At 42.3% G+C, this 16,372-nt stretch overlaps 1 protein-coding gene across 1 annotated transcript in view; it reads right to left on the bottom strand.

The window, feature by feature from the left end:
• trps1 (trichorhinophalangeal syndrome I) overlaps nt 1–16,372 on the bottom strand; it is a 201,081-nt gene that overhangs the window by 27,778 nt on the left and 156,931 nt on the right. Inside the window, exons 16-20 of the mRNA XM_025064881.1 lie at nt 16,205–16,345; nt 15,693–15,907; nt 14,934–15,096; nt 14,324–14,570; nt 10,753–11,569 (exon numbers count right to left, since the gene is read on the bottom strand). Of these exons, the coding sequence (XP_024920649.1) occupies nt 10,753–11,569; nt 14,324–14,570; nt 14,934–15,096; nt 15,693–15,907; nt 16,205–16,345 (1,583 nt within the window). The remainder of the gene's footprint in view (nt 1–10,752; nt 11,570–14,323; nt 14,571–14,933; nt 15,097–15,692; nt 15,908–16,204; nt 16,346–16,372) is intronic.

Raw genomic sequence — 16,372 nt, 5'->3', positions numbered from 1 at the left:
GAGGAGGAAGGGGGAAGGGGGGGGGGGGGGAGCGGGAAGGGGGGAGGAGGAGAGAGGGGGGAGACGGTTGTTGTTAATCAGTAATCTGTGTAAGATCAAAGTAATAACACTGGTCGACTTTCAGGGGGGATTTTCTCTCTAAAATGAGTTTGGTTATCTCCGTGACCTCCGCCCCAAAAAATAAAGGAACAGCAGTAAGATGTGGACGGGGATGCTATCAGACGCTGCTTACATCACACAAGAATATCTGCAGCTGAGATGGATCAGGGTTCCAGAGAAGCCAGGAGATTACGGTGTTGTAATTGTGTTGATCCAGTGAGAACACGGACACGAGGTCGGCTGCTACGTTTCCCTCCAACGACACACAGAGAGACGTAGACTTACAGAAACGGGGAACAAATGTGTGTTTGTCGCACACACTTTTTATACCTCTGTTGGTAGACGGTGGAGCAGCTGTAAAGACAACTTAAAAGACAAACAACTCAATGTTAAAGGACCCTTGAGCAGAAAACAAAGGAGCTGAGACGAACACACACACACACACTTGCACACATACTCTGTCACACACTCTTGTGAGGCTGCACCTGGTCTATTAGGAAACAGGATAGATGGGACTCAGGGACATGGTGTAATTGTGGAAATGTTTGTCTGCATCTGCACAATCTCTGCAGCCAAACACCTGCAGCAGTGAGGCATCGTCAAGTGACAACTTACCACTGAACTCCAACACGTTTACCAGATTACACTTTCTTTTTTTTTTAATTCTTCAAGACATGATTGGACAGGCCTGCTTTTTTTTTTTCCGCACTTATTGTTATTTTTTTTCCGCCATTAATCTCTGGAAGTTATTGAATAAAAAGCTATTGAAAAAGAAAAAAACAAACACTTGAATCAGTGTCAACATCATTAAAAAACAGTTGGAGTTGCAGTTGCGTCACAGAGTGAAGGGCCGTGTGTTTATTTAATCACACACTGTAACTAAGTGGGTTACATTCATTTTCACTGCATTGATTTTATTCGTCCATTCCCCAGACTAGAACTGCAATAAAATATAACTTTCATATAAAATTAATATTTTTTCCTCCATCAGTCAGTCAACTCCATGATACACCAGATAAAAAAAACTGTGAAAAACTAAATAATGTCTCAGGACTATCTATACAGACATTCTTTTTCTTTCTTTTTGAACTTTTGAGTAATACTCCTCATTCCACTTCCTGACACTTTAAACCGTTCTGATATTTTTGTACATCCCCTTCCTGCTTCGAGAACATCAACACTTCGTTTTATTTCTAAAGTATAAGCCCACTTCTTTTGTCTCCACTCTGATTCTTTGGCAAGTGACAGCTCACACCCTGAACTACGACTCCTATACGCTGAGTGGAGCTGGAGGATCAAACCAGGGATTTGAACCTTTAGTTCAAAGGTTTAGAAAAAAGACATTTTTTTTCCATACTTGATTATAATCCTGACGGTAGAATTATATTTAATTATAGTCAAAAATGCATTTCCATAAAAACAACTACTGAATTATAAAAGTACACAAAAAATGTCTGGAAATTATAAATAATAATAATCATAAAGGTGGAGGCAACACCATGTTATTTATTATATATTTATACATTTTCCACAGTTTCTTTCTGACTTCCTGATCCCTTTTCCCATGATGCCTTTTTTCCCCCCACTTTCAACTCAAAAGGTAGAATGTGTTCTGTGTTCAACATGTGCCCTGCAGAGATAATCTAACGTTAGTAAGTGGAATGCTCTTTAAATAAAGACCAGGCCCATCACCTTGTCTGCAGGACTGCAGGACTGAAGCCCAACCATAAAGTGCTCACCTGTGGATTTATCCACTGTGCTACACAGGACCGTGGGGACGAGGTAGCAGTTGATAAATTCCAGCAGTAAACAAGTGGTGAACGGTTGAATCTACGCGGTGTTGTGTCGACTTCTGTGGCGCTGCGCAGTGTGAAGCAGCAGAAATAAAAAGATGAAGAAGGAGGGATGGAGAAAGAAAGAGAGACACAGAGAGACAGACAGAGAGAGAGAGAGAGAAATGGTCTTCTGAGAAATCGGGTATACAAGATACATCACGCTGGTGGAGCAGAATTCATAAACACACTCCTTCAGAGAGAGAGAGAGAGAGAGGGAGAGGGAGGGAGAGAGAGAGACATGTTCCACACACAAGTGGAGAATACCTAATGAGTGAAAACCTCACAGGGGACACACAGGGAGAGAGAGAGAGAGAGACCAGCACGGGAACAAGACGGGAGTGAAGGGAGAGACAGAGGAAGAGGAAGGAAAAAATGTTGAATCTTCCTCTCACTTTACCCCATGTGTCCAGTGTGAACAGTGTTACTGGTGTGTGATGGTGTGTGTGTGTGTGTGAGTGTGATAACATGGCGGGGGGTATGTGTTGTGTTCCCAATGTGAAAAGTAAAACAACAAAAAAAAATCCCTGCAAACTACACACTTTACATTCCACTCACACACACACACACAGAGACACACACACAGAGACACACACACAGAGACACACACACAGTGATGCTAGATGCTGCCGCTCTCACATGTGCCCAGGGCAATCTCGCTGCCTTGCCAAGAGGGCCTTGGATCACCACGGTTGCTATGGCATTGATGACTCACAAACACACACAAACACACACTCACACACTCACTCACTTTCTCATTCTCTTTCTCTTTTGCGAGTGCGCACATACTGTACACACCAAAGCAGGGTGTGACTGGGTGCCCTACAGTGAAGTGGATTAAAGTGTCAAGATGACTGGTCAAGCCTGTTGTGTGTGTGAGCGGGTGGGTGTGTGTGAGCGGGTGGGTGTGTGTGTGTGTGTGACCTGAATTTGAATGTGAGATTTAGGAAACTGCACCTTCAGATTCTTTAAAAAGAAAGAAAAAAAGAATCAGCGTTCCAGTCACAGTGGTGACGCTGTGCTTCTGTGACGACGGTGATTCTTCTAACAGACTGAAACTCAGCCAAAAGTGCTGCATGAATTAAACATTTGATGTCGTGTCACGAAGCAGGAGACACGACTGGAAACAGAAAGACAAAAAAAAAAATCTAAAGAAACTGAACCGTTTATTTTCCACCGTTGTGTTGATGTGATTAACAACCACACTACGACTGTTGTTATCACACTACAACATGACATCTACAGGGGTTAGTTACAGTTAGCAGGTCAGGCTAATCTTAACATACTTATAAAACTACAAGGTACTGTATCTGACAGCGATGCCTCAATATTGAAGTACACGTACTTTACTATTTGGGACGTTGTAATGCAGTACTACCTCTTGTAGCATGAATGAAAGTTTACTGCACGTTGTAGGAATCTCTCTGCTTTTTAGTTATTAATGACCAGCCCTGGACCAAACAGTACTGTCTCAGTGGGTCAACACTCCACATTAGAAAGAATAGGTTTGATGCCAATACGTCACCAAGGAAGTGACCTGTGGAATCACTAACAAACAGACCAAGAATTCTTAGGATAGGATTCACTGGGAGCAGGTTTTCTATCAGAACCGTTTCTCGATTCCTATCAATAAGTGACAGAACAGAATATTTGACGTGTGAACACCATTACTGTATATTATTATTATCTGTACTTTCCACCATATATTTTTAGTGCATTTTACCAGAGCGATACCAGCCATGATATTCAATGACTAATGGCTAACCACAAAGACATGGTGACTACAGACAGACCCTGTTCCTCAGAGGACGTCTGTGTCGGGCGGTGCATTTTCACCTCACATGTCCAGGCCACACCAGTGTACAAAAACAAAAAGCCCATTTGTACTCATTTGTCAATCTACGTTCAGTCATTTACTGGAAGCAGTTTTACACGTACAATTCGCCGTAATTTTCCCCAGCCTCTTTTCTCCTCTTTGTCACATTACATCAGTCACCATTACAGAAGGCAAAAGGCCTGATTGTGTGACAGAACCCCAGATTAAAGTGGGAGATGAGGAAAGGAAAGGAAGGGAGACCTGAGCCAGGAGACGGAGGGGAGGAGAAGGCTGGCATGGTTTTCAAATTAACTATTGGTCAGGGGTCAGATGGAATTTTAATCTAACCAATCAGCTTCCTAATTACACCAGCGTTGCCAGAGCGGTATACCCTGTGCATTGCTCGGTGTGTGTGCGTGCGTGTGTGCATGTGTGTGTGTGTTGATGTGAGTCTGTATCTGGCGTTGCGTGTAGAGTTCTTGTTGTAGCAAAATGAACATCTGGCCCCAATATTAGTTCCATGTGTGAACACACACGCATACGCATGTCTGCATGTACGTGAACGCACACATACACACACTGGCATTGAAGTCTGTGGTGAGTTGCTCCCGCCTTACACACAAAAAAGACGAGGAGAAAAAAAAGAGAGAGAGAGAGTGAGAGAAAAAGACCGAGAAAGAGAAACATAGACGGAGGGACTGAAAACTGAACGCCACGGCAGTAAAACGGGAAAATATAGAAGGAGCACACAAATGAGTGTGTGAGGGTGCGTGTGTGTGTGTAAGCTGATTGTAACAGTAATTGATGTAAACGTCTAAATTACAGCTAGGAGCTAAAATAACCACTGTGTTTGAGCGTTGCCATGTAGACATGATGAAAAACACCTGGTCCCTCTGCTGGCGGGGGGAAGGTGGAACATCTGTGTCATGGACGCCACATGGGCCAATCAAGAGGCCGTGCGTGGAAGCGACATGTGTCCTAACCAATGAAATCCTCAGCGCGGTGAGAGGGGATCTGAACAGACGGCATGTTAGTCTGAAGTCAAACTCATTACATGATATTATGAGCTGTAATACTGCGTCGTTCAGAGAGAAACTCATGTTTGTTGGCTCCGCTCCGGACCATGACTTTTTATATATAATCATACGTAATCTAAAGAGCAAACAGTGCAAAATATAAAAGAGAACATTGTGTTGGTTTTTTTTTTTTTTTTTCCCCTACTTTGTTGCCAGATTGGTGCTGTTTGACAGCACTCCCTCAGTGCCAGGCTGTAAAGTTTAGGAAATCACAGGAAATTCTCCCGCTTTTTTTTTTTTTTTTTTCTTCTCAGCAGAGTCTGAGAAGGAGTCAGTTCTTATCTCCCTGACTCCCCAACAGAGAGGTCTGAGTCCAGGGTCTGCCCCACCAGAGACCCACACGGAAATGGGAATTCAGTGAAAGTCAAGCTAACAAATGAGGCTAACTAACTAACTAGCCTCATTCCTCACTTTTTTTCTCTGCAGTTCCCACTGTTTGTAGATTGGACTTGTTGACTATTTCCACTGTCATTTCATCACTGTGGCACAAATGAAGAAAATATTGAAATCATTTAATGAAGGCTGCAGTAGACTGATGTAGAAAGTGTTAAAAAAGCAACTTTGGACTTTCTTTTTAATTTTTTTTTTGTCAGAGTCAAAGACTCAAAAACCACAAACCACAATTTGGATTAGAATTCACACACGAGCCAACGTGCAGTCAAACAAACATGACCTAATTCTTAGGGTCCGTGAGCCAAAGATGCCAAGCTTTCACCTTCTCCCTGCACATGTTGTCAACTGTAATCTGTGTGTGCAGTCGTGGCATGTGTGGGAGCGTGTGAAAAAAAAAAAAAAAAAAAAAGCCGAGCCACACTTGAATGTGGTTTAAATTGTGTCATTTGTTTTTCAGGCCAAAGGTAACATTCATGGCAGACAATGAGGCTGCTGTGGACTGTCACACAGCGTAAAGCCACACTGGGTTTACACTGGTGACACACACACACACACTACCTTCATTTGGAGGCAAATTTAAAGCACACACACACAGAAAGAGAGCGAGCGAGAGGGAGATAGAGAGACTACATCTTTCTATACACGTTCTCACAGACATAACCAAGTCAAGAAATTACAGTGAACAGGTTGTCTGATTATGTTTCTAGTACACTAAACACAGCCTTAATGTTACCCACACATGCCCACACACACACACCCACACATGCACCCACTTTTTAATTCCAGCATGACAGAGTTTATGAGTCTGTGTCTTGATGGGAAATGTGACTGCTACACAAACAAACTGAACAGCCTCAGACAGACAACTCTGAGGGAGGGAGGGAGGGAGGGAGGGTGAGAGAGTTGTTTTTTCCAACTCACATACTGTATGCTTGCAGACATAGGCTAATATATGTACACAGAGCGTGGCTGCACTTGAGTGACCAGAGAAAATAAAGTCTGTTCTTCACCACGAGGGACCAAATGTGCTGTGCTAACTCCTTTACAGGGCGTCTGGGCATGAGCTCCATTTATACACCAATGCCTGCAAGAACCAACCTCTGAGCTCCGTCTGCTCCGCAGCTAATATATTGATGTTTAATGGATGCTGAATCACTTGATCCACACTGCAGCCCTGCGGTAACGCACGCACAGCATGGCAGCAGAACGACGCCTCACCTCAACTCAACTCAACCTGAAGTAAATATTTCAGTTGAAGACAATAAAGACAACAACTGACTCCTCAGATTAAACTTTCTTTTCTTTTTTTTTAAGTACAAAATGCTTCTAATCTTCATCATATTTGATAGTTACTCATAACACAAACTCAGGAATTATGTTTCTAACAGGACTTTGTGAAATCTCTCTTGTTTTTTTTTTCCACCTAATAGCATAATTAGCATGTTAGCATTACAGTTAACGGACGTTTCCAACCACTGCTGTGAAGAGTGGTCAATAAATGGATACAGTTCATGCTTCAGAACCAGCGTTGGAGTAAATAGTTGATAATGCTAAAAAATACTTTAAAGAATCCCATTTAAAATGCATTAAACACACAAACACTATGTGACACAGATACACACACTAGAACACACACACTGAGAGGAAGCGCCATCATTTCCTGTGGAGGATATAAAGTGTTTTTTTAAATTATCTGCCCAGTAAATAAGTTCAATTTATGCTTTAATTTCCTCACAAAACACGTTCACTCCCCCCCCGCTTTTTTTTTAAGTACAAAATGCTTCTAAACTTATCATATTTGATAGTTACTCATAACACAAACTCAGGAATTATGTTTCCAACAGGACTTTGTGAAATCTCTTCTCAGCTGTGAGAATTTAAGTTGGGGTTTTTTTTCCACCTAATAGCATAATTAGCATGTTAGCATTGCAGTTAACGGACGTTTCCAACCACTGCTGTGAAGAGTGGTCAATAAATGGATACAGTTCATGCTTCAGAACCAGCGTTGGAGTAAATAGTTGATAATGCTAATCTCTGTAGCTGCAGTGGGAAAAAAAACAAAAAAAAAATACTTTAAAGAATCCCATTTAAAATGCATTAAACACACAAACACTATGTGACACAGATACACACACTAGAACACACACACACTGAGAGGAAGCGCCATCATTTCCTGTGGAGGATATAAAGTGTTTTTTTAAATTATCTGCCCAGTAAATAAGTTCAATTTATGCTTTAATTTCCTCACAAAACACGTTCACTCCCCCCCCGACACTCAGACAGAATGCAAAATGCAGACACACACACACACACAGATTAAAGAGTGGAACGGGCATGTGTGTGTGTGTGTGTAGATGCTTATGTGCACGAACACACATGAGCGTAGAAGGTAAATAAGACAAAATAAGGAATAAATTATGGATCATACAGCTGTGTGTGTGTGTGTCTGTGTATCCTTTAAACATAATTAGCTCCGTCAGGCAGAAATGTAAACGAGAGAAACTTAATGAAATTCTTCTCTGATCTGCTGAAAGCACACATTCTCTTTTTATCGTTTTCCTCCGTCTCCTCTGTCCGTCTGTCTGTCTGTCTGTCTCTCTGTCTGTCTCTCTGTTTGTCTGTCTCTGTCTGTCTGTCTCTGTTTGTCTGTCTGTCTGTCTGTCCGTCCGTCTGTCTGTCTCTCAGTTTGTCTGTCTGTCTGTCTCTCAGTTTGTCTGTCTGTCTCTGGACTGAAATGAAATTGAATGCCACGCACGGTGCATTTAAAACCGCCGCGGGTTCACATTTCAGCAGCCCATTATGACCACATAAGATGAAGACAATTATATCATGTTTGTAAGGTCACTGCCACAGTTTCTTGCCCGCTGCCTGCCGGCTGTCCATTTGTCTCTTCCTTTGGGCCGTCCTTGAGGTAGATAACCCCTCGAAAACAATCTGGGATTTATTAGACCAGCTGAATTTCTGCGGCTGATTCACATGTTTGAGTGCACTCGCATGTGTGCGTTCACATATGTTTGGCTCGGAGACGGGCACTTCTCGGCCCCGCTTAATTTGAAAAACCACCATTACTCAAAGTCTGTCTCGTTCCATTTATAAACTAAAATGTCAACCCAGCTTTTACTTTAATTTCATCTGCCAACCGCTTTTCCTTTTTTTTTTCTTTTTTTTTTTTTTTTTTTTTGTTCAATCCATGTCTATCCGACTACAGTCAGTCAAAAGAGCCAGAATAAGAAAAGAAATTCTCAAAATGAGAAAAGATTTTTTTTTTTTTTTTTTGCTAATAAAGTTTCTATACAGAGTGAATCCACTGGTGGAGGTGGGTTTGAAAAAAAAAAAAATACTAAGAACTTTGTGCTCTCTGTGTGAACGTATTTACACCTGTGGTCTGTATGGATCCCTGTGTGTCAGGTGAGCTGTCCTTTAATAAACAGACAGAGGGGAGAGAAGAGAGAGAGATTTGTGGAAATAAAGAGAGGGAGAAGATGGACAAACACACATGGAGGTAATATGGGACCTGAATCAGTTGAATATTTGCACAAAATATTGTTCTCAGTCACACCATAGGTCCTTATTTGGGTGAGATGGACTTTGATGATTGATTAAACTTGGAAACTATGGAATACAGTTCTGGTTTCAGGAGCCTTTGAATAGATATTTTTTAAAAAAATCAACAGAAACAAACTGATTATCTCTTAAAGAAAGAAAAGTATTCCTTCAAGTAGATTTAAAAGACACAGTAAGTGAAGGGGTGTAACCTTTAATATTAATGTGACCCCTCCTCCTCCTCCCCCCTTCACTGAATCTCAGTTTCTCTCACGCTTTCTCTCCGTCTGTTTCACTGACTCTCTCTCAGACACACACACACACACTCACACACACTGCCCCACACACACACCAGAGTAAAACTCTTACTGCTCCACCCTGTTAGGTCTGCCAAGTTACTGCCAATACCTCACACACACACACACACACACACACACCAACTAAGAGCTTGTTCTGGGAAACTCTCAGTTCTAAGCCAACTAACGTGTACCTATACTTACTTCCTAGTATTAACTAATACTACTGCCATGTCAACAAACACTCTCTCTCTCTCACACACACACACACACACACGGACACACACCCCAGACTCTATTCTGATCTAATGCGATCAACGCCAATAAGTCGTGTGGAGCTGGAAAACCACGCTCTGTTTCCTTCCAGTCCATGACATCACTGGGAAGCCAAAGCATCGTGGGCCACACTGCAGGGCGAGGGAGCCGGCTGACAGGTGGTAACCATGGAAACCCTCCGTTTGCCTCTCGGTCGCCAAAGCACAGCGAGTTTCCTAAAGTGTCGCGAGTTAAAATACCATCATCGTAAAACGAATGTGACTTACGGCAAGGACAATTATGTCGAGGAATCATTTGCACATGGAGAAATGTTCAAACAGATATGGAGCGACACACACACACACACACACACACAGATGTGCTTGTACACACTTTGTTAGCCAACAAAAATCTACACAAGTGCTTGGGATGTGATTGAAGGAGTGCAGATGTCAACACGCTGCTCCCTACATGTGCTGTGCATGTGATCCTGCTGTAAGGAGTATTAATAGAACTCTCCTGAATATTCTCCTTCTCCGCAGACAGTACCAGGGTACTACGGTCTACACAGAACTGTAAAAGACATTACAGCTGGTACAAACTGCAGTAAAAACTACCATCTGTGGTTAATTGCCAATGCCTTGAAACCTTAAGTTGCTGTATCAAGCAATTTCATCACTTAAATAATTCCTGACCAACTCCTCACCACAAGGTCAGAGTTTTTCTTTTTTCTTTTTTTTCATGATTACATATGTAAATGATTTGGGCACTGAATACACTATTTATTGCAGTTTAGTAAGTGGAATTCTTACTGAATAGAATACTCCAGCACTTGAAGGAGTAGTTCTTCATCACTCCTGTCTGACACTCCTCTTCATGACAAAGTAGATATTAGTATGAGGAGACAGGTCTCTGTCACCAAGGACCATTACTTTAACTTCATGAAGACATGAGTCGGTTATTTTCTTCCTTTAACACTGTTTCAAATGAAGTATTGCCTCAAGGTTGAGGTTCATATTAATTCTCTCTGGTTTATCAACGGAATGAAAGTTTCAGACTTTGACGCAGAGGTGGTTGTTTGCGAACACTAAGCCTTTGGTCGATGCTCTTTTATGCTGCAAAAGTAACAGAATTGGACTTGGATGTTCTGAGTTTCAGACTCATCTGAAGAGTGGAGTCTTTGAGGACGGTCGCACACATCATTTCTAAAATTTAAAGTTTTAAAGTCTAAACACTCTTTTTGCTAATAATCAAACAGGATTTGAGTCTAAACACTTATTATTATTCGTCTCTGCCTTTTTGCTAATAATCAAACAGGATTTGCGTCTAAACACTTACTATTATTCGTCTCTGTCTTTTTGCTAATAATCAAACCAGATTTGTCAGTTTAAACATCTTGTTCTTCTGGGCCTGTGGTTTGTAGAACAGAGTTCAGTACTCACCCGTAGCAAAGACTGAGACTCCTCCTTAGCAGCTCCTCCTTTCCCCTCTTGCCCTCCACCGTTTCCTCCTCCTCCACTTCCTGTGTACTGCTGAGGGGTCATGGGGCTCTGCTTCTCCACTCCACCTGCAGCGCCTCCTCCTCCCCCACCTCCCGCCGCAGGCCTCCCTCCTCCATAAAGTTTGTCTCCAAGGAACGACTTGGTGTCTCCCAGAAATGTCTTGGTGTCTCCCAGGTAAACCATGCCTGGAGACGCGACCCCTCTTTTCTGCTGGGAGGCCTCGTGATTGGCAGAAACAAAGGACAGAGGGATAGGGGACGAAAAGAGTGAGGGGCTCCCACCTCCCGTTCTGTCCACTCCTCTCTCGGGGACCATTCGCTCTTTGGGCACCCAGAGTAAACCGTGGGCCTGCTCACCTCCTCTCTCACCCATCCCCCTCGTCTCCCTCAGCACCCAGGCTTTCTCCCGCTCTCTTTCTCTCTCCTCGACTCCCTCACTTTTCACAACTCCTCCCGCCTCGTCTCTGCCGCCTTCTGCCAAGCGTCCCTCAGGCGGTGCGAGGGAGTAGAGGAGGCGAAGGTCTCCCTTGCTCTCTTCTTTAATGGCTAATGTGGAGGGAGCTGAGCAGCCATTGGCTGACAGCGTTAATGAAGGTGTCAGTGAGGTTGACAGGGCGGTGGGTAAGGAGGTTGTTGTCAACGGGCCTAATGAGGGAGAGGAGTCATGACAGTGGACGGAGTTAAAATGGTCGAGGAGGGCGGATGAGTCAGGAGCTGTGAAATCACAGCGGCGACAGCGGTAGCATGCGTGGACACGTCTGCAAGGAAAAAGAAAGAAAAAAAAAACAGCCGTTAGTTAATAAAGTACATTAGTAGATAAAAGTAAATGAACTCAGTAAACAGAAGGAAGTTCAACTGTTTTAAATGCACTGAGTTTGACTGAACACCACAGTGGTGAACAGCCTTAAATACATTTATTTAAAAAAAAAAAAGAAAACTTTTTATTAATGACATTATAAAGAAAATCCACTCTCTGAATTGACCAACTTTAAAGTGCGTTAGTCCAGCCTGCATTCCTCCAACCACTCAGGTAATATTTCACGGAGCCTGCAGCCAAAGAAGTGACTGTGTGTTCCATTAAATCACAGTGAATTAGGACGAAAACTGTGAGGAAAGTTAAATGAGTCTGAAAGATGAGAAATAAATCAAGCATCAACCAACCACCTACAAATCCACTTGGCACGACCCTGAATGACCAGGAGTGTAAACAAGACACAGAATGTACTGGTGCTTTTGGTTCAAGGCAAACAGGAAACAGAACCATCAACCAGGGATTATCTTCAGTTTGGCACAGAAGTACAAAAGGAGTGTGGTCAACGTGGTTATATTTAGTATTGATGGGATATCAATATGTGGCCTGTGTCTTCCATTGTCTGTCAGTGGGTTCATTAATTTATAAAACATATTTTTTAAAATGCTTCAGCTGACACAGGTTTAGGCTCCTTATTCCTAAAATGCTTCAGCTGACACAGGTTTAGATTTGTTAAGCCTGTGTTAATCAGATCTGATCAGATCAGGCCTCAGTGTCTCAGGGAAAACTTCAGCCTGGGTGTTTTTACCAAGTCAGGGAACAGGAGTGGGAGGAGTGCAGCTCTCACTCTGATGATAATCCCTAAGAATCACTTAATAAAAACACAGACTGCTTGACATATCTGCAGAAGAGCAAACATGTCTGACAGCTCTTTGGACACTTTGACATTTTTATCTCATCACGTAGGCAAACATTAAAGTCATGGGTTTTTTTTTTTTTCAGAAAAGTTGATTCTGTGAGGGCTTGAGGTTTAAAAGTTTAAAAATTTCTCAGCTACTGTCAGGCTTGATGCGCCTCCATGTAAAAATGTATGAGGAGCATTTCACTCCTGTCCTGCTCACACGTGATTTAAACACAGAGGAGTCGTCAACGTCAGAGAGTTCACTGAGCCTAGAAGTCATGACATGAGTGGGTGTGTCGTTAAGATCAAGACCTCAATCATTAACTTAACGTAAGGTGACGCTAGGAATAGGAATAGACAAAAGAACGTTTTTTACTTTATATACCGTATAACTATATAAGTATACAAACATACTCATATATATGTATATATAGATGTATATGTAATATATACACATATATCAGGGGACGATGGGTTTGTAAAATGACGAGAGCTACAAAGAAATATGAAGTTTCCACCTGTCTCACTTCTCATTTCTTTATGATGTGTTTGTTTGTTTGTCATCTCCTTTGTGAATTCTCCTTGACCTCTCTGTGACCTTGCTTAACAGCCCCTGAGACTAGCATGTGTATTCACTTTGAAAAATATGGGAGTTTTTTTTTTTTCCACTCCTATCTGAATTTCATACAGTGTCTCCGAGTATATAAGGTTGCATCTCACCATAAATCTCTGAGGAGAAGTCACCTGGCTTCAGGACACCACAGTATTGGACATTAATCTAACATCTAGATATAAATTATATGAGAGGAATGTGTTTCATCTCAAACAGCATGAAAAAGTAGAATTAGAAAGAAATGTCTCCCCCAGACCTCCATCACCTGCTTCTAATCGCAGCTTCAGGCTGAAGGTAAATTGACCGCTCACAGCAAAGTGAAAAAAAATAATAATAAAAAGTGTGTGTGATTTAGCCTCACTCTAAAAGATGTAGGTGCTAAAAATTGGCCGAAAGGATGAATAGATTATCATTAATTGCAATCATGACCTCACTGGATTGAAATAAAATTTTAAAAAGAAGCGACTGTAAGTGATGGGAAATTCACAGAGTCCTTTTTTTTTTTTTTTTTTTTACATTTGCATGAAACAGACTTCATTCCTGGACTGGATTAAGTCCTCTGCTAATTCAGCAGGTGGAGGGACGTTGTGCTGATCTTGGGCTAAATAAATTGAAAACTCTCATTTCCCCCTAAGCTTCATAGCAGTCATATCAGGAACATATTCAACTCTGAACATGGCAGTCGGTGCTAATATAAATCCCAGAGTGAACCGGCCAAAACGAGATCCAGGGACCAGTCTTTGACTATTTTCCCTGTGAAGCCGTAAGCTGCCAGCTTTGGATGTCTACAGTAAATGAAGCCAACGAGGGCTTCAATTATTTAATGGGTCGCTGCTGTAAAATTAGTGTGGCCAGTCATCATTTCCTGGATTAGTGAGCAACAAAAAATGAATTATAGGGGAGGGGTTTCATCCCCAAAACATGAGCAATATCCTTCAAATTTGTAACATTTCTCCATTAAAAAGGGGGAACATTTTCTCACAGTCACAGCAGTGTTGGAGCACTCAGTGACTCCGACTGTAAAACCGACTCTTTGGAACGTCACATGATGTCACTGACCAACTTCCTGGCACAAAATCACTTATGGAACAAAAACAAAAAAAACAAACCGATGATCTAGATTGGCCAACTGAAAACACAGGATCACATTACTCTCCTCACTGATTCACTGCTGCTTCAAAGAAGCAGACCTCTGTGTACCATTAATCCTTCGATCCTCTGATGTAACGAGAGGCCGCACTCCTCACCTGTAGTGTCTGAAGATCTCTTCTTCCACTTCGGTGATGAAATGACACTTGGTACATGAGAACTCCCTCTCGCCTCCTGCTCCTCCTTTATTACTGCCCTCCTTATTGGTCCCAACGTCCTCCTCAGCCTTAACATGTTGGTGCGCCCCCTTTAGGTTGATGAGGGTGTGGCAGGCTTCGTAGTGTTGCAGCAACACGTCGATGTCGGTGGTGGCAAACGCACACTGGTCACACAAGTGAGTGACGCCTACACGTGGGACATGATTGGACGTTAGGACAACAGGGAAGAGGGGAAAAGAAAATGCATCAGTGAGATGATGTGTACTGTGGACACACTCGTAGGACAACACAGTTATTACACAAAGAAATTGAAAAATAAAAACTTTTATATTTAATAAACTGTTACTTTTCCTTTGACTCAGACCTTCTGCAAAACCCATGGCCTCAAACAACCAATTGTATTTTTTATTTTTTTTACTCCAAATAAGCCTGGTTGAGTAAATACTGGTGTCGGAGTAACACAATAACCTTTGCTGAAAAATAGCACCTGGGGTGACAAATGGAAAAAGAACTGAGTTAGAGCAGTGAAATGTAGAGGCAGATTTCACACCTGGGTCACCTCTGGGATTTGGAGGAGTCATACTGGGTGAGGTGGAGGTGGAGGAGGAGGAGGCCGGTTTCAGAGCAGCTGTGTCCGGCTGCTTGGTGGTTTGGGAGAACTTCGAACAGCATTTGGAACAGGTGGGTTTCCGACAGGCAAAAGGGTGGGAAACCTGATGAGCAGATCGTAAGGTGATGAGTAAAAAAAACAATATTGAAAATAACCACAACAATATTATTAATAATAATAATAAGAAGAAGAAGAAGAACAAGAAGAAGAAAAGGGATGGAGGGAAGGATGAGGCAAGAATAAGAGAAAAAGTAACAAAATAAATAAGAAAAAATACAAAATCTAGGTCAAATAAAAAGAAGGATAACATTTAAGTGAGTTTGTTGTGCTGTACATTTTCATAACATTGCTGCAATGTAACATTTTTTTTGTTCATTTGTTAAAAAAAAAGATATATCAAAGAGCTAAGTCCTGGCCGTAGGACGCCACCTTCAGTTTTGGCACTTTATGAAAAGCTGCAGCAGAAGGAGGAGGCTGTGTTTGGCAGCAGGTATAAATGAGTTTGGGGAGCAAGGGTGGGTGGGTGGACTGGAGGGAAGCAAAGGGAATTTAACTGGGCTGTAAATTGGAGCAATTACCTTTTTACTTGTTCCTATATTATATTTTACTTCTTCTCGTGCTCTAAAGAACAGCCGCCCTGTCCTGGGTGCCAAAAACGGCCGGCCAGTAAACATTCCCACATTTCATTCTTCTCCTTACCTCCCCCAAGTGTTTCTGTGGCTGACACAGCCCCTGTGGACAGTAGATGCAGTGCTGGATGCAGCATCTGTGGATGGAGTGGTTGTGCTGATAGTGAAGCAGCAGCGGCGCCACCACGATCACGTCGGCACTGTGGGCCATGGAGTAGCGGAAATCACACAGCTGGCAGTTGTAGCTGGTCACAACTGCCTCTGGGTCGCTGCTGTTTGGATCACCTGAGAGTGAAAACAAAAAAAACGTGTCAAAGTTTGATAAAGAAAAATAATCGATGCAGAGTCTGAAATTCAAATCAAGTTTGATAAAGAAAAAATAATCGATGCAGAGTCTGAAATTCTATCGTGAAAAGTCAAACAGTCGTCGAGGCGAGGCCACTGAAGGCATTCAGGTTAGGAAGTATCATCATCCTTCAATGGTGAGATTCTATTACAATTAATCCTTCCTTTCATAAAAATAGTTGAAAATCCCTTCAAGCACTTCAGCACATTTCATGATCTTTTCTCCAGGTTTATTACCTTGGCTGGTGCTGGAAGGGTTTGATGATGGATCCTTGCGGCTCTTGGAAGTCATGTGATCTCTTTCGCTTCCGTCTCGTCTGCCTCCTCTTTTCCTCTCTCTGTCCAACGCCACAGGTCTAGCGTTGATGGGGCTCATCGCTCTCCCTTGGTCACTATAGGTTTATT

The sequence above is a fragment of the Cynoglossus semilaevis genome, chromosome 18 (assembly GCF_000523025.1).
Source record: "Cynoglossus semilaevis isolate Cse_v1.0 chromosome 18, Cse_v1.0, whole genome shotgun sequence".
Classification (NCBI taxonomy): domain Eukaryota; kingdom Metazoa; phylum Chordata; class Actinopteri; order Pleuronectiformes; family Cynoglossidae; genus Cynoglossus; species Cynoglossus semilaevis.
The sequence above is the reverse complement of the archived record's forward strand: the minus strand, read 5'-3'. Positions and strand labels throughout refer to the sequence as shown.